The sequence below is a fragment of the Anomaloglossus baeobatrachus genome, chromosome 2, assembly GCF_048569485.1.
Source record: "Anomaloglossus baeobatrachus isolate aAnoBae1 chromosome 2, aAnoBae1.hap1, whole genome shotgun sequence".
In the NCBI taxonomy this organism is placed as follows: Eukaryota; Metazoa; Chordata; class Amphibia; order Anura; family Aromobatidae; genus Anomaloglossus; species Anomaloglossus baeobatrachus.
The window spans coordinates 432,079,756-432,102,591 of record NC_134354.1 but is presented as its reverse complement, the minus strand read 5'-3'; the positions used below and the strand labels follow the sequence as shown (position 1 = coordinate 432,102,591).

Genomic DNA, 22,836 nt, shown 5'->3' with positions numbered 1-22,836 from the left:
CAGTATCTTGGTAAAAAACAAACAATCCGCAGCACAGATATAGCCCGCGGTTGCAGCCCCAGCTGTCGGGCTGTATCTGTGCTGTGCATCCAGTCACACGTGCGAGGCTTTGCCGGGTGATGCCATGGCAGACTCGCGCGAGTCCCTCGCAAGTGTGATTACGGTCTAAGAGAAACCACATGCGGCTTTTTTTATTATTTAAATAAATAATTTTAAAAAAACAATGTGCAGTTCCCCCTAATTTTCATCCCCAGCCATGATAATGCCGACTGGGGGCTGGTATTCTCAGCCCGCAGCCGCCTGGTATTGCTGCATCTATTAGATGTGACAATCCTGGTGCGCTACCAGCCCTTCCCGGAGGCGTGATGTGGTGCTAAGGGAGGTAATGAGAGGTAAATAGCACCGCACAGCTGCTACTAAACCCTAGGTTTGTGATTGCACAGGCGTCTATCAGATACCTGCATCACAAACCTTTAAGTGAATGTAAATAGACAGAGAAAAATCCTTTATTTGGAATAAAATACAAACACCAAATCCTTTACCACTTTATTAACCCCCAACACAGCTCTCCAGGTCCCAGGTCCAGGATGTCCCACGCCGCTTCAGCTCTTCTACATCTGAATATCACAGAGAGAGGCTATAGAGCCATGACCACTCTCTGTGAGCTCCAGAGAATGAATGAGCTGCGCAATGAGCGGTGACATCACTCAGGTCATTTGCGGTCACAGCTGGAGGTTCCCACGGTCCTTCACCTGTGATCGCAGGTAACCTGACCTCAGGTGGAGATCACTGAGTTCACAGACCTGCATCTCCTAGCAGAAAAATCGCATTTTTTTTTGGCCAAGAGATGCAGATTTTGTGCTGAAATTTTTAAACCATATTCCTGCAGCCAATCTACACCTCCTGACAAAAAAAACGCGGTGTATTAATGCATTTTTTGTGCTGCGGCTTTTGCTGCGGTTATTTTTCTGTGATTTTTGCCGTGTTTTTTTGCCAGGAGGTGCACATTTGGTGCTGAAATCGTTTGCACCAGATTTCAGCACCAAATTTCCACCTGCTGGCAGAAATGTGGGGTTTTTTTGTGCCAAGGGATGCAAATTTGGTGATGAAATTTTTACACCATATTCCTTCATCCAATCTACACCTCCTGGCAAAAAACTGTGGTGTTTTGATGCATTTTTTGCCGCAGTTTTTGACACGATTTTCTTTTTTTGCCAGGCGGTGCACATTTAGTGCTGAAATCGTCTGCACCAGACTTCAGCACCAAATTTGCAATTTTTTTTTTACTAGGTGTAGATTGGGTGCCGGAATATGGTTTAAAAATGTAATAATCACCAAATTTACATCCCTTGGTCCAAAAATTAAAAAGAAACAAAAAATGTTTAGACACTGTTTTTGTGCCCTAGGCCTGTGCTTATCTTGGCTGTGTATCAAAGAGGAACCGCATGCGGCTTTTCTTTTGTAAATAATAATAAAAAAAAAACGACCTGCGGTCCCCCCCCATTTTCATCCCCAGCCATTATAACGCTGGCTGGGCGCTGGTATATTCTCAGCCCCCAGCCGCCCGGTATTGCCGCATCTATTAGATGTGGCAATCCTGGTGCATTACCGGCTCTTCCCGGTGGCCTGATGCGGTGCCAATCGGGGTAATAGCAGGAGTTAATAGCGGCGCACAGCTGCTACTAAACCCTAGGTTTGTGATGGCACAGGCATCTATCAGATACCTGCATCACACAAACCTGTAAGTGAATGTTAATAAACACAGACACAGATAAAAATCCTTTATTTGAAATAAAGTACAAAACGCACCCTCCTTCACCTCTTTATTAACCCTTAACACCCTGCAGCTCTGGTGTAATCCACACAACGTCCCACGACTACACATCCAGCTCTGTTACATCTCAGAGCGAGCAGCCATAGAGAAGACTGCCAACTCTGAGTGTAGCCTATTACTGAGCCGCGATAAGCGATGACTGCAGCAGAGACTGTCACAGGTTGGGGGCGCGTAAGCCTGGAACCAATCACAGATGAGAGGACGGCCGGTGGGCAGGGAAAACAAGGAAAGCTGTGTGTATGCGATGGACAGTACAGGAAATGAATGTGCGACCTGGCAGCAGTGTGCCGCCATGACACCGAGTCTCGGTAAGTATGAAACGCTCATTTATTTCTTGTTTTGTTTATTTTTATTAATTGCCAAATCCAGATCATGCACCCGGACTCCCGTGCCTGAGTCCGGCACAGAGATGGCGTTGAAACCGCGCAGATCCGGACTTTAACAGTCCAGATCCACTTAGCCCTATTTAAGAGTTAAGGCTGCTTTACATGCAGCGACATCGCTAGCGATGTCAGTCGTGAAAGCACCCGCCCCTGTCGTTTGTGCCCGTGGCGCACAATATCGCTAGTACCCGTCACACATACTTACCTGACTAACGACGTCGCTGTGGCCGGCGAACTGCCTCTTTTCTAAGGGGGCGTTCGTGTGGCGTCACAGCGACGTCACACGGCAGGCATCCAATTGAAGCGGAGGGGCAGAGAGCAGCCGCAGGAAAGTCACACCCACCTCGTAGCCGGAGGACGCAGGTACGGTGTTGTTCGTCGTTCCTGGGGTGTCACACGTAGCGATGTGTGCTGCCTCAGGAACGACGAACAACCTGAGTCCAGCAACATCAACGATATTTGGGATTTAAACGACGTATCAACAATTAGGTGAGTATTTTTGATTGTTAGCAGTCGCTCGTATGTGTCACACGCAACAACGTCGCTAACGAGGCCGAATGTGCGTCACGAATTCCGTGACCCCCAACAACATCTCGTTGCGTGTAAAGCCCCCTTTAGTCTAACGAAGACTTTCAATTTGTCAACACATCATGATGTAAAAATCTTACCAAAAGACCTAATAAAATAAATATTACTTAGTGGATTGAGCTTACCATGATGTGATTTTTACTTTTTATAATATAGTGCAAACTCTGGATAAAACAGTACGTTAAGCGTTATGAGAATGGATTTGACTGTATGCTTATACTATTGTGGATTATGTTTACTCTTTATGTCAGCAATGCTGTGTATCATACTGTATATTTTTAGCCTTCAAAAGGCATTAGTATCAGTTGCCCCAGTTTTATGGTGGAAGGTGAAATGAAGGTTTAGTATCATGAACCCATTTTGTGGCTGTCAGAAAGGTTTCAGCAGTTTGTCAGTAAACACACCCTTGTGAGTCTGCACTCTGTCAAAGATTTGGTAATCCCTTTAATCTCTGCATTGACTTACCTAACATTATTCATTTTGCCATTCACTTCTGGGCATTCCTTCTACTTTAGAAGTGCAAAATAATTTAATACCTGGCTTAGCCATTTTGTCATAGTTTTTCTTCTTAAAAGAGCTGAAATGAGCTGGTCATTGACAAATCACAAGTTCTGGCCCAAACATGGAACATATGTTTTAAGATATTTGGTGTCAAGCGCTAAGGGATTCATTACGTACTATCAATTGGAACTGACTGCCACTTACATATCTGACCTGTGTGCTGAGATAAAATGTAATAATACATACGAAGACATCAACAGACAATCTTGTAGTGGATAAATTCTTATATATAATAAAACAATTCTCCAAACAATGCTGCAGTGCATGTTATTTTGAGAAATGCAGCCTCCTTAGTGTATTGTCACGCATGCACAGTTAGTAGTCACCTGGCAGCTCCAAAATGGCTACCACGAACAGTATTGGTGCAAGCTACTCCATTTCACAGAACCCAGGTGTTTCCCTGGCCTTCTTTAAAGGGATATGAACTTAAACAGAGGTCCCTGGGAAAGCGCCACATAGCTGCTTTTCGGTGGTGCAAGCTGGCAAGAAGGATAGTCATAGCCAGCTCAGATCCAGGAGGTCATGTCAGGAACAAAATCAAACAATAATCGGGAAGTCAAAAGTAAAGCCAAGGTCAAATAACGGGAAACTCAGGTCAAAATACCGGTGCACAGGACAAAGGCACAAACCAGGATAGAATCTCTATTAACTAGCAGTGGAAGCTGACTCTCTGGGGTTTAAATAGAACAGCCCCAACTAGTGCTCACAGCAAATAGAAATCAAAACAACAAGGTTAAACCCGTAGCTTCCAGACTAGGCAGAGCCACAAGTCCTAAGAATAAAATAGGATTGATGCTATTAGGCTTCACCCACAGCAACAGTGTAGTGTTACCTAGTAAAGCAGAAACAGGCACAGAAGTTACATAAATATTTAGGGAAATGACTGAGTAGGAGTATTTAAAGGAGTTCTAAACTCACAGCACAGTTTATGCATATAATTAGAGTTGAGCAAAATGATTGATAGGATGTTGGTCTAGTGTCCATGCCAGTACTTTGTGGCACCCAGATTATAGCACTGTGAACATCTTACTGTGTCAGTTTCCTAGGCACCTCTTCTACTTAGTAGCTGCTGTGGACTCATGACATAATCACTGAGGCAAACTAATCACAAGCATCACGCAAGATGCTGACACATGGTAAGAGGTTTGCAAAGCTCTGGTTTGGCTGCCATTGCATTGCAACATGATTGCTGGATCATGGTCCTACAAATCATTCCGCTGAACTATACGAATAGTACATACTGTGGATTTTCTAAAGGGAATTTGTCACCAATACAGATGAATAAATGTATTTTATTGGAATTGAAATTTTCTTGAATTTTGGAAAAAAAAATTGCAATCCGGAGTATTTTCAATTTTCTTAAATTCACTCCTCTGCAAAATAAGAGCAAGTTGTGGCCTCCACCTTGCTGATCGATAGTGAGCTAGACAAAGGTTAAAAAAATAATACCTCACCTGTCCCAACACCCTACATTCTGTCATCTGGTCCTCTGCATTTATTTTCATCTTCCACCATTGTGATTATTCACTTTGGTCTACTTGACTCTATGCCGAGGCTTCCGCCGCTAACTAGCCCGTGCACATTACAATGTGTATTCCTGAAATATAATGTCAAGCAGGCCTAGTCATAGAGTCAGGCAAGTCGAGGAGGATGCGTGCGTAGTGCCCCTGAACCACTCAGGGCACTACTAGGTACTGCATCCTCACCAGGATGCAGGGCCTACCCCCAGGGACCTGGAACACCAGTGCCAGTGACACTTTCACACACCAAAATCCCAGTTTCCACTACACACCAGGGATAATTTGCTAGTCAGACACCAAGGTGATGGCCTCCTAGAGGGCGGAGCCAGTCCAGGGGACTAGACAGCCTGGTGGGAGGGGATTGAGTGCAGTCCAGAGTAGAGTAGAAAAGCAGAGAGACGTGCCTAGAGCTGGGTCATGTAACTGTGACCTGGGGGCACAGGAGAGTGGTCACCAGGGTAGGTACACCCGAGTACCACTGGGACCAGAGCACCGACAGGGCACAGGGCCTCTAGGTCAGGTGTCAGCCTCACGCGGTCTGGCAAATACCTGCACAGTGAGGGGACCTCCACGGACCTCACTGACCCACAGATCTGGGGTCATCAGCAGTAACGAGCGGATTAGGGTTCGGGACACAGACCGCCCCTACAGGGTCCACACTGCCGACCACGTTTGGACAAGGAGACTGCCAAAAGGACAGTTGGGCCCCAAATAAGCTGCAAGCTACGGGGACCCAACCACACTCAGGGTGCCGTGGAAAGAGCAACCAAGTCATCAAACTGACACTGGAAATACAGGGACCTGAACCAGCTGTCCAAGGGCTCAACTGTGAGTAAAGACTGTTAAACTGCAACCCCCGGTGTGGTCTCCCTTCTTCGGTGAAAGTCTCCACCATACATCTCCCGGAGGGCCTACCACCACAGTTGCTATCACCACCAGCCCTAGGGATAACCAACCCAGCAGTGGTGGTTCCATCACCTTAACCGCAACCCGCAGGTGGCGTCACAACACACAACACCATTGACTTTAATCTCCCTTGTAAATACTCCCCATTAATAAAAGCACCCAGGGCATGGAACCGGGCAACGGCCACCAGAGTGACATTCCCCAGTTATACACTGCCTGGGACGGAGTACCCTATAGCCCTGGGCGACACACGTGCACTAGGGGAAGGTGAAAAGAAGAGAGATGAAGAATTGGATGTGGGCTCTGGGGAATGCTGGACAGGTGTGCGGTGAGGTGAGCATTTATTTTTTATTTTACATTATATCTGCTATGCTCTTAGGCCTTAATAGATACCAGAGCAGAATATGGAACAATTTGTATTGAATAACTTCTATGCAGTTAGAATTCGCTGTTAAATTTATCTGATTTACCAAATTTGAATCTTGTCTGATTTGACCATCTCTGGTCACCAGGGTTATGCTGCATAAACTATTGACAGATTTCCTGATTATAGCAGTCTGTTATTTTTATCTATTATTTTTACTACTAATATCTAGTAGTTTTTACAGTTTATCTGAGTGTTGTGTGAGATGGAGTCTAGTAGTCATGAGTGGCGGCCTTACCTTTGCCCACTCACTGCTGATTGACAGCTTTTTCCCTAATACTGTGCAGAGAAGAAAGCTGTCAAACAGGTCATGAATATCAGGAACTCTACGTCATATGGACATCATTCTGCAGACTCCTAAGCTTGGCTTACACTGCAGCAGTAAACTACAACTTTATAAAAACTACTGCGCATTTACAGGATACACTGCCTTAATAAAGGTCTATGTCACTACTTTATATGAGACACCATAAATCTGATGACAAAATCTTTCTAATGCCTGTCCAGCATTTACTATGCATTGGTATTCCAGGATGTTGTGTAAAAAATTATCCTAAAAATGTACTTTTTCTTCTCCAAAAAAAATACTATGCACACAATTACAAAAAAAGCCATTTGCATGATTTTGTTAATAACAAGTAGTTGTTGATAGCAAATATTAGCAAAAACTAATCTACATATGGTAACATTGGATACACGCATAGTTATAGGCGGTGGACAATAATGATGTAAAATGATTAAATAGACAGATACTGTATATCTGGCTGTGAGTGAAGAGTGGAGCTTCCATTAACGTGTTTTTCCATTAAAAAATTAAAGGTTCCCTCTGACGTATTGTAAACCTTCCTATACCTCATGCCCCCCACCCCTCCAACAGATCATATTTTCAGGATTTCCTTAGTATTGTACAGGTGAGAGAACCTATGGCAATTTCTGATGCCTCAATAATAATTCACATGTGCAAAAGTAAGGAAATCCTGAAACCATGATCTTTTGGGAGCCATGAGGACTGGAGTTTGGGAAACATTCCCCTACCGCAAGAGGTAGTAATGGCAGATACTGTATCGGCATTTAATAAAGGGCTTGACGCTTTTCTGTTACCCAATAAGATTGTGGGTTATTAATTTAGTGATAGATAATCCATAATTAGTTAAGAAAGATTGAACTTGACGAACCTGTGTCTTTTTTTAATTTATGAAACTATAGATAAAGAATAGGAGCACTCATGGACTCAGTCTTTTCACTGTCTATGTTCTGAATTTTAATCTCGGTTACACAGGCAGTGTAGAATTTACTGTCAGTATGGGAGTCTGATTGACCACAAATGTATTATAACATTAATTATGTAGATATTCAATTAGCAAATATTCAGTATTTTAAACTTTTAGTACTGTTTTTAAAAAACATATAATATAACCTTACATTTCCCTATATTATATTTGTAGAATATAATATTATTCACACATGTATTTTTTTTTTTTTTTATAAATTTAACTATTCACACATGTATTTAATATAATTGTTTAGCTAGGGTATTCGGGATTTATCCTTTGGATGGTTTCTGATGGTAGCAGTGTATAGCCAGTACTACTCAAGATGTGTACTTATTTTTCTTGCCAAGAGAATCACTTTACTGTTAACTGGTTTTGACGCCCGATGCTTTTTTGGATCAGCACTGAAATGGAGTGCTCTTGTAGCCTTCACTAGAGTGATAAAGAAGTGTTTTGCCGTAATCGTATTCAGAAAGTTATTGCCTGAAATGTAGTCAAGCCACAGAAGGGAGTGAGTTTGATAAAACAAAAGTTCAGAGAAGACTTTTTAAATCTCCAGTAAGAAAATCTTTCAATGTATATAATCCCTGGAACCCACACGTACATTAGCATATGTGCCTCACACGTCGATTTGAAAAGAAAAAAAAAATCCGTTTTTAGATCTTGAATGTGTTGGTAACACGTTTATTTTTGTCTTCTGTTCTTACTCAAGTATCCCTGGAACAAGTGACTGACCCCTTTATAGGGTGTCTGTTCAAACATGCAGAGTATCCTCATTTGGCAAAACTTCAAAAAAACATGTTCTTTGTTATTCAAAGGTCTACTTGCAAGAGACAATATAGTTTTGATTCTTTATCTCCCTTCAGAATAACCCAAGTCAAGAATGCATCTTTCATCAATCTTTTCATTTACTGTCAAGGAATGTGAGAAACTTGTCAGAGCTGCTACAGGTCGTCTCATTATTTACACTAATATTTATCCTGGAAGGTGTGAAGAGTTGAGGGCATGACTGCAATAATGCAAGATATTGGCCTTTTTTATTGTTTGATTTTGTTTTCCAAAATACCATCTGAAAAGTGGATTTTGTTTTCTTAAGTGTTAGAATGCATCTTGATGTCATAGGGAGGCCATGATTTGTAAAACATTATAAAGTTAGATTTAACCTGTCAAATTAAAGGTCTTTAGAAGTGAGGTAAATCCACAAAGATTTGGAAAGGCTTAAAGTTTCAGAGCTCTTTACAGCAAGTTCAAATGGGGTTTGTCGAAGTTCAAGAGCAGATGTCACACAAGATCCAACGTTTTCTGATGTTGAAGCTTCTGCAGTATCTGAAGTTTGGTCTGACGTAAACTGACTGAACCAAGTTGATAAAAATGTGGTACCAGAAACATCCAACGAGGCATATAAATCAATGAACGCTGTGTATTGTGTGCTGCTTATTCCTTTCCCAGTCTAAATTATCTGCCCCTCTTTGCTGATGTATAGAGTAACTGGCTGGCCAAGTGTTTATGAACAGTTATCATCCACTACTTTGGATGTTATCAGAGGAAGGGACGCCTGCCGCAGGGCTTGGTCTCTCACCCTTTCTATTACCACCTGTCATTGACAAAGAGTGTGCGGTGAAGCTGCACAGTCACTGACTACAAGTGTAGATAGTTTCTGACGGCTGATCAAAGGGGAAAACCAAAGGGGCTGATAACAAGGACATGTTTCATGTACTTTTAACTTTGAGAAGCTCAAGCATTTTTTGTATTTTTTTCCATAGCCTGGCAAATGGAGGTTTTGTGCATACAACATATTCAATTAACTAGTAAAGCAGTTTGTGGTTTAAGTTTAGGCAGCAAAGCATGACTACTATCACTTTCAATAAAGGAATTTTATATTTATGGATATTCAGATAAAACATAGTTTAGTTAAAAACGTCAAATTTTTGCAGGTTTCTATTTACTTTTGATTTGTTTGGAAGATGTAGTAATATAAAATTAAGAATAAATAAAAGGGGGAAATATTTTATGAACTGTAACATCTTGAATCGTCATAGAGTTCATGTAAACAAATCAGCAATGATATGGTGTATAGCAGTAGTTCGTATGATTTTACTAATTTGTAATTCCTTTATGTAAACCACAGCTTTTCCATACAGTGCCCATACCCCATATTCCCTCACTTTACAATGAGCCAGTATATTAACTGGTGTAATAATTAAGGAGAATGCAACCCGCCAGCCAGTGCTTATTGGTACTTGCAGCTGGTCAACTCTCCAACAGACGTGTGTCAAACGGTCAGACATGCTTAAGTGTCTTTGCATTGGAGATACACAGAATGAGCCAGGGACATTTTATCAATAGAATAAAGTGGATCATTTGTATTACACAGCAGAAATTATTATAGTACAGCTGCCATCTTTATAGTGCAGTATAAAGCAGAAAAAGGTGCTTTGTAATAAGTATAATTGCACTGAAAAGTTGGAGATTTAACAGTACAGTACACCTGAACTGTATGGGGCATTACCTGTCATGAGCTTGGAGAGTCACATAGTAGATTGTAATACTTTATTACTACTTTTCTTTTTCAGTTTATTTCTGTTACGTATTGGGTTAATATTTTAATATTTCGGAATCTTAAGTAGATCAGTAGAAATTATTACCATATTCGTAAACTTATGGTCTAATTTTGAGCAATAAAATTTAAGTAGGAAGCACCTAACATGCATTATTTATTATTATATCGACATTTATTCCATGGCGCTTTACATGTGAAAAGGGGTAGACATAATAGGGACAAGTACAATCATGAACAATACAAGACACAGACAGTTACAGGAGGACAAGACCCTGCCTGCGAGGGCTCACAGTCTACAGGGGATGGAAGAGGATACAGTAGGTGAGGGTAGAGATGGTTGTCTGGTGCTATGAGGGTTACTGCAGGTTGAAGGGTTGACTGAGGGTTACTGCAGGTTGAAGGCTTGTTGGAAGAGTTGGGTCTTCAAGTGCCAAAGTATGAATGAAAATTATTTTTAAAGATGAAACTTCCCATTCTGGTCCTCTTATTCAGTTCTATGGGAATTTGCCAAGTATGGTTGACTGTTTCTGAGATTTCCAGACTTTTTGGATTTGTGAGGGTTGTTTGTTGATTAAGTGGTGTACATTTTTTCCCACCTAATTTGAAGTAAACTAACAAGCAGGCAATGTTTATTTGTAAGGTTCAGTGAAAACCTAATAAAGCAGTCATTCATTGCCTACATGTTTACTTACCTAAATCGCTTTTGTCAGCATTGTATTAACCAACATTCTCTGCTACAAATTTTATTTTATTTTATTTATTTTACTTGCTTATATAGCACCATAAATTTCTACTGCACTATACAGACATCATTATCACGGTCCCTATTGGGGCTCAGTATCAAAATTAACTATCAGTATGTCTTTGGAGTGTGGGAGGACATAGACGCAATGACTGGGAGAAGACTACTGTGCTAACCTCTGAACCATCATACTAAAATTAAAGAAACATGCTTTTTCTAGGACAGGTTTACCGTAATGAAAATTTTAGTTGTGTAAATTTATGATAGCAACAATCTAGTTTTCACAATTTGTCCACGTAGGAATATATTTGCATACATATTGCAGTTAAACAAGCGACTCAATAGTGAACATATATGGCAGTGATAATATTTCTTGACGTCTGTTATATAATTGTAAATGAGACTTAAGTACAAATTACTTGTGTCTTCATTAGTGAGAGCTTAAATAGTTGTAAGTCCATTTAGTATTTTTCAGTTGCTGTGACAAATTTTGGAGACTAGTTGTTGCGAGAATTAGTCTACTTCTGCACGGAGTGGAAGCAGACCAGCCATTGATGGAACGAATGTTGATATCTGTCTCTGTGCTTTACTGTAATTAATGACATACTACATAATTAGTATTACATTCTAAGCAGGCCACTTGTAGAAAAATTATGATGTTAGAGCTGTTTAAACTGGTTAAAATATGTTATCCGAGATATTACCTTTACTTCCTAATAGTCTCTAGGCAGCTTATGGCATGTATTACAAAAGTAATCACATACTGTATTCTGTTTGCTTATTTGGGTAAAAATACCATGAATATTACATTAATTTTATAAAGATAACGTGTACTGTAAAATGTAATACATATTACACAGATATAAATGTAACAAAATTATATATATATATATATATATTTTTTTTTTTATATATATATATATATATATATATATACAGTACAGACCAAAAGTTTGGAAACACCTTTTCATTCAAAGAGTTTCCTTTATTTTCATGACTTTGAAAATTGTAGATTCACATTGAAGGCATCAAAACAATGAATTAACACATGTGGAATGAAATACTTAACAAAAAAGTGTGAAACAACTGAAAATATGTCTTATATTCTAGGTTCTTCAAAGTAGCCACCTTTTGCTTTGATTACTGTTTTGCACACTCTTGGCATTCTCTTGATGATCTTCAATATGAATCTACAATTTTCAGAGTCATGAAAATAAAGAAAACTCTTTGAATGAGAGGGTGTGTCCAAACGTTTGGTCTGTACTGTGTGTGTGTGTGTCAGGGGGGGTTATTCATGTAAAATGTAAAAATTGCGAAAAAGGGCATTTAATAGAAGCAGAAATGGTAATTTCCTCATCTCAAGCAATTTATTGAAACAAAAGCCAGAAACATTGGTGGATATACTCCCCCCCCAAAGAATGTCTATGTCTCAATAACTTGTCATGTGGCCTTGAGCATCAATTACAGCTTGACAACAACATCTCGTGCTGTTCACAAATTAAGTTATTTGCAGAGACATGGCATCCCACTTTTGAAGGGCGTTCCTCATGTCACTGAAGTTCTGGGGTACAGAGTTATGAGCCTCTACACAGCGACTCATCTGATCTCATAGGTTTTCTATGGAATTCAGGTCAGGAGAAAGTGCAGGCCACTCCATTTGAGGTACTCCAGTATCCAGCAGCCATTCTCTAATGATGCAACCTCTTAGAGCTGGGGCACTGTCATCCATGAAAATTAAATTAAGCCTGTATTGTTCATGCAGAGGCACAATGACTGGATTAATGATGTTATTTAAGTAGAAAGGCTTGTCACTGTACCATTCAAAAAGTGTAGGGCAGTTCTTTATTGACTAGACACACTTGCCCACACTGTAAAACTACCACCACCAAAGGCTCATCTGGTGACAACAGTGGCTGATGTATAGTGCTCTCCTTGATGTGTCCAACATCATTGGTGGCCATCATATCTGCTCATTGTGAATTGACTGTCATCAGTGAACAGCGCTGATGCCCACTGGCCTCTCGTTCAGCAAAACGATGACGACTGTGCCTCGTGGCATGGTCAGTTACCCCTTGCAAGTCATCTAGCACCTGACCACGCTGATGCAAATGATTTCAAATGGTCTGATAAGCACTTTGATGCCTCCCAACTTCCTTAAATGCCTGGAGTTGTGTGGCATTCGTCATCCGGTCCTGAAGGGTACTGTTCACAATGAAGCCTTGATCAGTGTGGGATGTGGCCAAAGGACATTCACTTCTATGCCTTTCTGTGACTCTTGCAGTCTCTCTGTATCTTTGTTGCAACCTGCTGCTGATGCTCTGTAACACTCTAAGCTCAGTGACCGTCTGTGAACATCCTGCTTGAAGCCTCAAAGTGGTGAGGAACTGCTGATCAATTGTTAGCTGTCGTCTTGGTCTCATGATGTCAGAATGTGAACAGTATGATGAGGACAACTGTTTAAATATCATTTCTAGTTGAACCCCGAAATTTATTCAGTGATTCCTGGATCGAACACCTGTTGTAGATTTTGCCATTAAGCTTCTTGTTAGAGAACAGCACGTTGTGCAAAATGTACGGAAACATTGAATAGATGGATATGTGCATTTAAAAGTTTAGAGAAGGTCACATTAGACTGACCTGAAAAGGTTAAAGTGCATTTTAAGATCATCCTGAAATTTTACCTGAAGGCCAAATATCCCAAACGTTTTATGAATCTAAAACTCTTTATCAATATTTGTAAGATGTTATATTAAAATGTAACTGAAATTTAGTAAGCTTATGTTTTTGTTTTGTTTGTGTTGTTTTTTGCTATAGGTGCCTATGATAGGAGTGTGACACTGCTGGAAGTTTGTGGTAGCTGGCCAGACAGCTTTGGCTTACGCCATATTTCGTCTATTGAAAGCACCGATGAGGGTCTTCGTGAACGGTTGGCCGATGCCATGTCTGAATCCCCAAACCGAGATGTGGTGGTATCAGGAACAGGTACAAAAAAGAGGTGTGATATGAGGTCCAACATTTCTTTTTAAATCATGATTGCCACTACTCACCATATTTATAAAAGTTCCATACTGTTAGACCAATATTTTTTGCTGTATGTACTAGAAATGTAAAGGTAATTTTTTTGTTATATTCTCATCTTGATCACAATTCATGCTCCTTTTTCATTTTACTTAAGTATTGACTGCTTTTAGCTGCTCATAGTATAAACATGACCACTTTTTCCAAGACCTGGCAATGGTGTTGCCTAAACAGATCAACCTATCATTATATTAGGGTGGAGCGGAATGTTGAAGCAAAGAAACACTGCAAAAACCAGCTCTTAGTTTTAGTGACTTGATCCATCCATGTATTATGTGGAGAACCGTTTATTTGAATAACCGCTACACTGGCTTTACTATTAAAAGGGGTTATCAAGGCAATCCCATTGTTAAGACAGCCTCTATGAGTTTTTTATGGGAGTTGACTCTTGAAAAAGAAAATGTAAAGATTTGTTTTTGTATTCAAGTTTATTTATGGGTAATGAAAAGGATGCTAAATTATAAAAAAAAATCAAATACAAGTATAATAATGAATTACTGAGACCTCCATATTTTTTTTGTCTACAGACTGCATTGTGCATATCTGCAAGTCTTCCTAGCTCTTTAATCTCAACACAATCCATCTTTGTAATGTTCAATTATATAGATAAATAATCTCATTTGTTTCCATAAATCTAATAAGGTGACCTCCTCACAAGAGGTTAAGAGATGCTACAGACACTTATATGTGTTGTGTTTTACAATTATTGTAGAGAAACTTTCTCTCACTTAGTTATGCCAGATAATAACATTTTATATTACATTGAAGACCATCAGATATTAGATATCACTCTTTGATTTTTACATTTTTTAAAATGGCTTTTTCTCATATAAGCAATCAAATAAATAATATTTGTCGCATGTATATTTATTTAATTGGATTATAATTGTTATAATACTGTTTACATTTAATTATATTAGCTTTTTAACCCTCCAAAAATATTTTTTTCTGAATTGAAAAAATGTACACCTGTACGTTAGTCTATTTTCACAGACTCAGGAACCGGACCACCTCTTTCTATTATCACTGCAGTTTAGTAATATGTTGTCCACTTTTAGCTGCAGAAGCCTAGGTTTCTAATAAATCAATTTTTAATGGTTCAAAATGAAAATTTGTTTTTCTTTTTTTCATTAGTCATTTTAGATATTTTTAAAAACATTACTTATGCAGAAAAAAGATGTACGGTAATAGTTAAGGCATCTTTTAGATGTTACAAAATTAACCAAAGTTCAGCAATAACAGATGACTAGTGCTGTATATATTGGGATTTATCAATTTTCAGATTACCTTTCATTCAAGGCTTTTAGAATGGCCACATGAACATGGCCTGTTTGGATTTATCATGACCCTCAGCCACAATTGATTCATTTCCACAAACCACATTAGGGGGTCTCAACTAATTTGCATTGTTTGGGGATCACTGTGCATGCCACAGTTAGGAAAGAAGTCATTTCCTAATTACAGATATTGTATTAGGATCTCCCTAAAAGTAGCATGCCTGAATGTCATTTTTCTGATCTGTACCATCTAGTCAAGATTTCAAAATGTTTCTGCAATCTGTATGGTAATGGCACTGTGGGGGTAGGAGTAGCTGTTTGGAGTAGAATAGTGGAGTTCGTTGGGTGGCTCCCGCAATGCTAGTTGGAGAAACCCTCTTAATTGGTGCATTCTGACCATTAAAGAGTTGTCCCCAGGCTATTTCCCTGGATTCTTAAAATCGGGGAGGTGAGATACATTAGTCATTACTAGTGATGGGGAAGCACTAAAATACTTGGATGCTTGTTACTCTAGCCGAGCTGGTCAGACGCTCTGAAAGGGATCAACTTGAGTAACGAGTATAATGGAAATCAATGATTGGGCAATTTGACTCTCTGCCCACATACAGCCAGCCATAAACAGAGCCTTTCTGGGAGAAGGGAGGGCGTAGTTTTTTTTTCTTTGTTACACTCCATCCAAAAATCTTGTTTCAACCCCAATGAGAGCTATTTAAAGTCTGTGAATTGTTCTCCCTCGGTGCCTCCACACATCACGCAGTGAAGCAAGCTTGTTTATTGTGGTCGTTGTTTCACAGATGACACATCTGAGTACCTGCGATACTCGGCCGAGCACCGTGAGTACCTGAGCACCCTGGGTTTTGAACAGTGGTGAGCACGCTCACTTATTTCTAGTCATTAGCCATCACAATCTAATGCTATTAGAGACTTAACATGCCAAGAAGGCATCCTCATTCAAAAATGTTGTATTATTGAACAAGGGGCTTCTAGTGAATCCCTTTTTATTATAACCCTTTAATTTTGCAGCTGGCTCAAGATGCATGTTTTTTTCACCATATCCATATTACATTATTTTTATATATCCATTGCTTTGTGAGACAGTTACTAGGCATACCTCAGTTATTCTTACAATTCAGCTATCATGGTTTTTTTAGACTCCGGGATATCCCTAAAAGGGAATCGGTTAGGTTGTTTTTGCATTTTAAACTGATAGCATAATATAAGGCAAGCGAGTCTGATTGTAGCGATTTGTCACTTATTAGGCAGTATACCATTGTTTCAATACAATAAGTGTTTTATATGCAGGCGAATCTACTGCCTGACTAGGTGTCACATGCATGGCAGTCAGGAGACTGTGTAACCTCACCCCATCATTGATTGGCAGTTTTCTGACAATGTACACTGTATACAGGAAACTGCCAGTCAGGGGTGTGGGCAGGATTATACATTCCCCAGAAGTCTTAAAATGGTTGTCCACTACTTTGACATTGATGACCTATCCTTAGGGGTACTTTGCACGCTGCGTCATCGCAAGCCAATGCTGCGATGTCGAGCGCGATTGTCCCCACCCCGTCGCAGCTGCGCTATCTTGTGATTGCTGCCGTAGCAAACATTATCGCTACGGCAGCTTCACACACACTTACCTGCCTTACGACGTCGCTCTGGCCGGCGACCCGCCTCCTTATTAAGGGGGCGGGTCGTGCGCCGTCATAGCGACGTCACACGGCAGGTGGCCAATAGAAGCGGAGGGGCGGAGATGACCGGGACGTAAACATTCCGCCCACCTCCTTCCTTCCGCAGAGCCGGCGTGAAACGCGGTGACGCAGGTAGGAGATGTTCCTCGCTCCTGCGGCTTCTCACATAGCGATAGAACAACATCGTACCTGTCGCTGCTGCCAAATTATGGAAATGTCGGACTTTACACCGATGAAACGATAACGACGCTTTTGCGCTCGTTAATCGTATCAAAAAGGATTTACACACTACGATATCGACTGCAATGCTGGATGTGCGTCACTTTCAATTTGACCCCACCGATATCGCACCTGCGATGTCGTAGTGTGCAAAGCCCGCCTTAGGATAGGTCATCAATGTCTGATCGACCGGGCTCTGACACTCGGCACCCCACCAATCAGCTGTTCTCGGTCCCGCTGGCGGCAGCAGGTGGCTGGAAATGCTCAAGTTACAGCGCTGCTCTGTCTTCTGATAGTGGCCATGGCCGGGTACTTCACATCCACCTTCTATTGATTCAAATGGGAGTCGGATGTGCAGAACCCGGCTGCGGCCACTATCACAAGATGGAGCAGCTCAGGAACTTAACATTTCCAGCCTCCTACTGCCGCCGGGAGCAAGTTTAGCTGGTTAGCATGGGTGCGGCGTGTTGGACTGTGGCCAATCAGACATTGATGACCTATCCTAAGGATAGACCATCAATGTCAAAGTAATGCACTGCCACATTTACAACAGATAACACAGTGATTTTATCAAAACTACATCAAGCAGGTCAGTAAGTGGCACATCCTTGGAATCATTCCCTCTTGCCTGCTCTCAGATTACATAGCAAAAACCTGCTGATAGATTCTCTTTACATGGTAGCCATTATTCTTTAAGACAGAAGTACTTAATTGAATCAATTAGTTTCTGTGCTGTCTGTCTGGCTACATTTTATGAGCAAAAACAACAGATACCTGATGTGAAATGGGTAATTTAAACCAGCTAACACCATTTACTATGGTAAATTCCTTGGAAATCAATGGGCACAGTAAAAGAAATACTTCTCGATTCTACTTAGTAAGTGAAAATATGAGTTATTAGTGTAAAGAAAGCCTCTGCTATATAGCAAAGTACATTGTGCACAGCATTTTTCTCTACAATAGTTATCTCCAGTGTACTAGAAATTATTGTCTAAAATGAAAAATATGTACGGTAACTTGAAGTTATGCTATTAGAATTGTTTCTTTATTCCAATGTCAAAGTGGCTTTATTTTTAATACAATTGGTCTTGGTTATGATTCTCAAAGCCATATCACTTATTCATGTAGGAAAAATAGAAAATGAGCCATTTATGTCAGGGCCGTCCAATAAGAAGAACAAACACATCCACACTTATCTAATAGTTTGGTTTTCTGTTTCTTAATGCTGTCAAGACACACAGAGGTTTCCAAAATTCAATGTAAAGTTTCCAGATTCAACTCCCTGATGTGGAGCGTCTATGGTAGTTGGTGGGAAAAAAATACATCTCAAATGATCAGTATTATTGTTCTACCAAAGTTTTATGTTTTTATTATTATTTAGGATAATGACCTAATAGCTTATTTATATCTATCTCTAGCTTTTTCATTATTAAATTAAGCATAGCCTGACTAGATTTCATAGCCATGTATCTGCCAGATTTATAATGTGTCGTGTAAGCATGTGTGAAAGTCACAATGAGAATAGGTTTGGCATAGAAGATGTGCTGGCAGGGAAACACTAGACATGATTTAGGAAGGCTAGATGTTTCTGCTTTAGTTATTTGTTAGTTTGTGTTTGATGGAGTGCCAGAACCCATTGTCTTTATTGCTGCCTTTTTTTCCACCAGTGGTGAAAACTATGTAATTGCCTTTGTTGTTCATTTGTATTTCATATTTTTAATTAGCTTTTTATGATGTTTTGTTGGACTTGTCAGACGGGTGTTGCAATAACATGATGTATACACCTCTCTGACTATAAATGTGTCTCCATGCTTCTATCAATTATGTTCCATGGTTAAAGTCTACAACTTGAAAATGTGCTTCATGGAAACAGCAGCACTGTTCATGTATATATTAAAGGGACCTTGAACACCATAAAAATTAAACCTCCCAAAAATTGTAGAAGTTCACAGCACTTGAAAACTAAGTTTTACCATGCAATGTATCATATATACTCGTGTATAAGTCGACTTTTTCAGCACATTTTTTTATGCTGAAAAAGCACCCTCGGCTTATACTCGAGTTCCCTTGGTGTCCTCTTACCTGTTTCTTGTGGACAGCTGGCACATAGACCCCTTTCTGATCTCTGCCGGTACACGAGGCTGCTGCTGCCATCAGCGCTTTACCTCAGATGAATGATTTGTGGTGCTGCAATCATTCAACTGAAGTAAATAAAGCACTGACGGTGCCAAAAAAATGGTTACGGCCTGGAATTGATCCTAAATATCTGCCCTGACGCTGGTCCCATATAATTTTATGGGGACCCAAATCTGGCACTTTAATACGGTAATAGAAGGGATAGGGCGATTAGATGAGGCGTAATATACTTAATTTCTAGTATCCTGCACGGCTTTAACACTACTTCCAGGTCGCTAATACTACTTCCGGGGCCACTCATTAACCTCATGTATATGCACTGCTTCCCCCGTCCACCATCAGTTCCGGCATCTATGATTGGTTACTGTCAAACCACGCCCTCACCCTGTGTGACAGTGTGTCTGACTACTTGCAATCACACACGCTGTCTGTGTCCCTATTGTGGTGTAAAAATAGATAAAAAAATTGGCGTAGGTTCCTCCCATATTATGATACCCCAGCCTGAGAATACCAGCTCCCAGCTGTCGGCTTTATCATGGCTGGATATCAAAATTGGGGGGACGCCAATTTTTTTTAATTATTTATTTAAATATTTTTTTTAAAAAGTGCATGTGGGACTTATTATTCTGATGCACAGCCAAGATAAGAACACGGTTTGGAGCTGCAGTCTGTAGCCTTATGCTTTATCTATGCAGAGTATTATAATATGGGGGGACCCTATGCCAATTTATTTATTTTTACACCAGTATACATACACAGACAGCGTGTGTGATTGCAAGCAGTCAGACACGCTCTCACACTGGCTGGGGTCGTTGTCTGACTGCAACCAATCAGAGACGCTGGGACTGCGGGTGGGCATGGAAAGCAGCACATATGTATGAAGGATAATGAGCGGTCTCAGAAGTAGTATGAGTGACCCAGAAGTAGTGTTACAACGATGCAGCAGAGTGATAAGTATAACGCACCTGCATTTACCTTTTTGTCTTTATTTTTCCTATGCACAACCAAATCATGCCTCTTTTCAATGCAGTGCCACCTGAGAGTTTATAGATTACAAGCATCTAATATTGACTTTTGGTCTTATACACATGAATTACTGCAGAATCTCAGAATCTACTGATAATAATATGCACTTCAAATGGTGGGATATTCAACATATTTGCAATATTACATTAAGTATTATTTTCTCAGAAAATGTTCCTTGTTAGGCTGCTTTCACACATCATTTTTTTGCAATCAGGCACAATCCGGCGCTTTCCAGAAAAAACGCATCCGTTTTTTTTTTGCCTCCGGGTGCGTTTTTTCCCCATAAACTTTTATTAGCGCCGGATTGTGCCGCATGTACTCACGTTTGATCCGGTTTTTGCCGGTTGCGGCAAAAATCATCACTCCGCCGGCCGCACAGGATGCAGAGAGGAACGTTTTTATCCAGCGGCAAAAAACTGCATAGCGCCGCATGCGGCGCTGTGCGGCATGGTGCATAATGAAAGTCTATGTACGCCGAATCCGGTGGCATGCATCAAATGCCGGAAGCATGTACCAGATTCGGTTTTTACTTCTGAGCATGCCCAGAAGTGATATAAATTCATTGCTTGTCAGAAAATCAATCACTTACTCTCTCTCTCTCTCTTACTCACTCACTTACTCACTCACTGACTCATTCACCCACTCACCGATCACCGACGCGGCGCTGCAAGGCTGTCACACTGGTGGCAGCTTCTCCTGATTTGACAATGCCGGCCCTCCATTATTCAATCTCGTATTCACTGCTTTCCCCACCCACCGGCGCCCATTATTGGTTGCAGTCAGACACGCCCCCACGCTGAGTGACAGCTGTCTCACTGCAACCAATCACAGCCGCTGGTGGGCGTGTCTATATCGTGCAGTCAAATAAATAATTAAATAAAACAGGCGTGCGGTCCCCCCAATTTTGATGCCAGCCAAGATAAAGCCACACGGCTGAAGGCTGGTATTCTCAGGATGGGGAGCTCCACGTTATGGGGAGCCACCCAGCCTAAAAATATCAGCCAGCAGCCGCCCGGAATCGCCGCATCCATTAGATGCGACAGTCCCGGGACTGTACCCGGCTCATCCCGAATTGCCCTGGTGCGGTGGCAATCGGAGTAATAAGGGGTTAATCATGGCAGGCGTCTATGAGACACCCCCAATGATTAACCTGGAAGTGAAAGTAAATAAACACATACACCCAAAAAAATACTTTATTTGGAATAAAAAAACAAAAAAACACCCTCTTTCACCATTTTATTAAAATCTCCAAATACCCCTCCAGGTCCGACGTAATCCACAGAGGTCCCACGACGATTTCAGCTCTGCTACATGAAGCTGACAGGAGCGGCAGTAGAACACCGCCGTTCTCAATCAGCTCCACGCAGCAACTGAAGTGAATTGCGCTGTCAGCGGTGATGTCACTGAGGTAGTGCCGGGGCGTGTGCGGTGATGATGCATGTGGTAGTGCCGGGGTGTGGGTGATGATGCGGGCGGTAGTGCGGCGGTGTGCGGAGATGATGCGTGCGGTAGTGCCTGCGTGTGCGGTGATGATGCGTGCAGAAGTGCCTGCGTGTGCGGTGATGATGCATGCGGTAGCACCTGCGTGTGCGGTGATGCTGCGTGCGGTAGTGCCTGCGTGTGCGGTGATGATGCGTGTGGTAGTGCAGGGGTGTGCGGAGATGATGCGTGCGGTAGTGCCTGCATGTGCGGTGATGATGCATGCGGTAGTGCCTGCGTGTGCGGTGATGATGCGTGCGGTAGTACAGGGGTGTGTGGAGATGATGCGTGCAGTAGTGCCTGCGTTTGCGGTGATGATGCGAGCGGTAGTGCCTGTCTGTGCGGTGATGATGGGGGCGATAGTGCCGGTGTTCGTGCGATGATGATGGGGTCTCTCTCTCTCTCAGCATAAAAAAAAAACGGATCCGTTTTTTTTACCGGATCTGTCACATCAGTTTTTACACAATCGGAGACGGATCCATTGCATCAGGCACAAACTGGATTGTGCCTGATTGCAAAAAACTGCTGTGTGAAAGCAGCCTTAAGTGGGCTTTTCACGCTCACTCTCACTAGCCAGATCGCAAGCGATCGATCCCGCCCCCGTCGGTTGTGCGACACGGGCAATTTGTTGCCCGTGTCGCACAAACTTGGTAACCTCTGTCACACATACCTCCTGAATGACCTCGCTGTGGGCGGCAAACATCCACTTTCTGAAGGAGGAGGGACGTTCGGCGTCACAGCGACGTCACACAGCGGCCGGCCAATAGAAGCGGAGGGGCAGAGATGAGCGGGACGTAAACATCCCGCCCACCTCCTTCCTTCCACATTGGCGGCGGCCGCAGGTAAGCTGCAGTTCATCGTTCCCCTGGTGTCACACGGAGCGACGTGTGCTTCCTCGGTAACGAGGAACAACCGGAGCACAGAAGGACGTTCGATATTTTGAAAATGAGCACCGTGTCAACGAGCAACGATAAGGTGAGTATTTTTGTTTGTTCACAGTCGCTCATTTGTGTTACACGCTACGATATGTCAAACGAGGCCGGATGTGCGTCACTAACAACGTAACCCCGACGACATATCATTTGATATATATTGTAGCGTGTAAAGCCCGCTTTAGACGCGGTTGTTCAAAGATTGGTGA

The 22,836-nt window shown here is 41.6% G+C and overlaps 1 protein-coding gene across 4 annotated transcripts in view; it reads left to right on the top strand.

Moving 5' to 3' along the window:
* Positions 1–22,836, top strand: part of BCAS3 (BCAS3 microtubule associated cell migration factor) — a 1,792,248-nt gene that overhangs the window by 1,657,552 nt on the left and 111,860 nt on the right. For 3 of the 4 annotated variants that reach the window (XM_075336241.1, XM_075336239.1, XM_075336242.1), the window contains one exon: positions 13,604–13,771. In XM_075336241.1, the coding sequence (XP_075192356.1) occupies positions 13,604–13,771 (168 nt within the window). Of the gene's footprint in view, positions 1–13,603; positions 13,785–22,836 lie in introns of all 4 variants that reach the window. The other variant, XM_075336243.1, reaches the window with a different exon arrangement.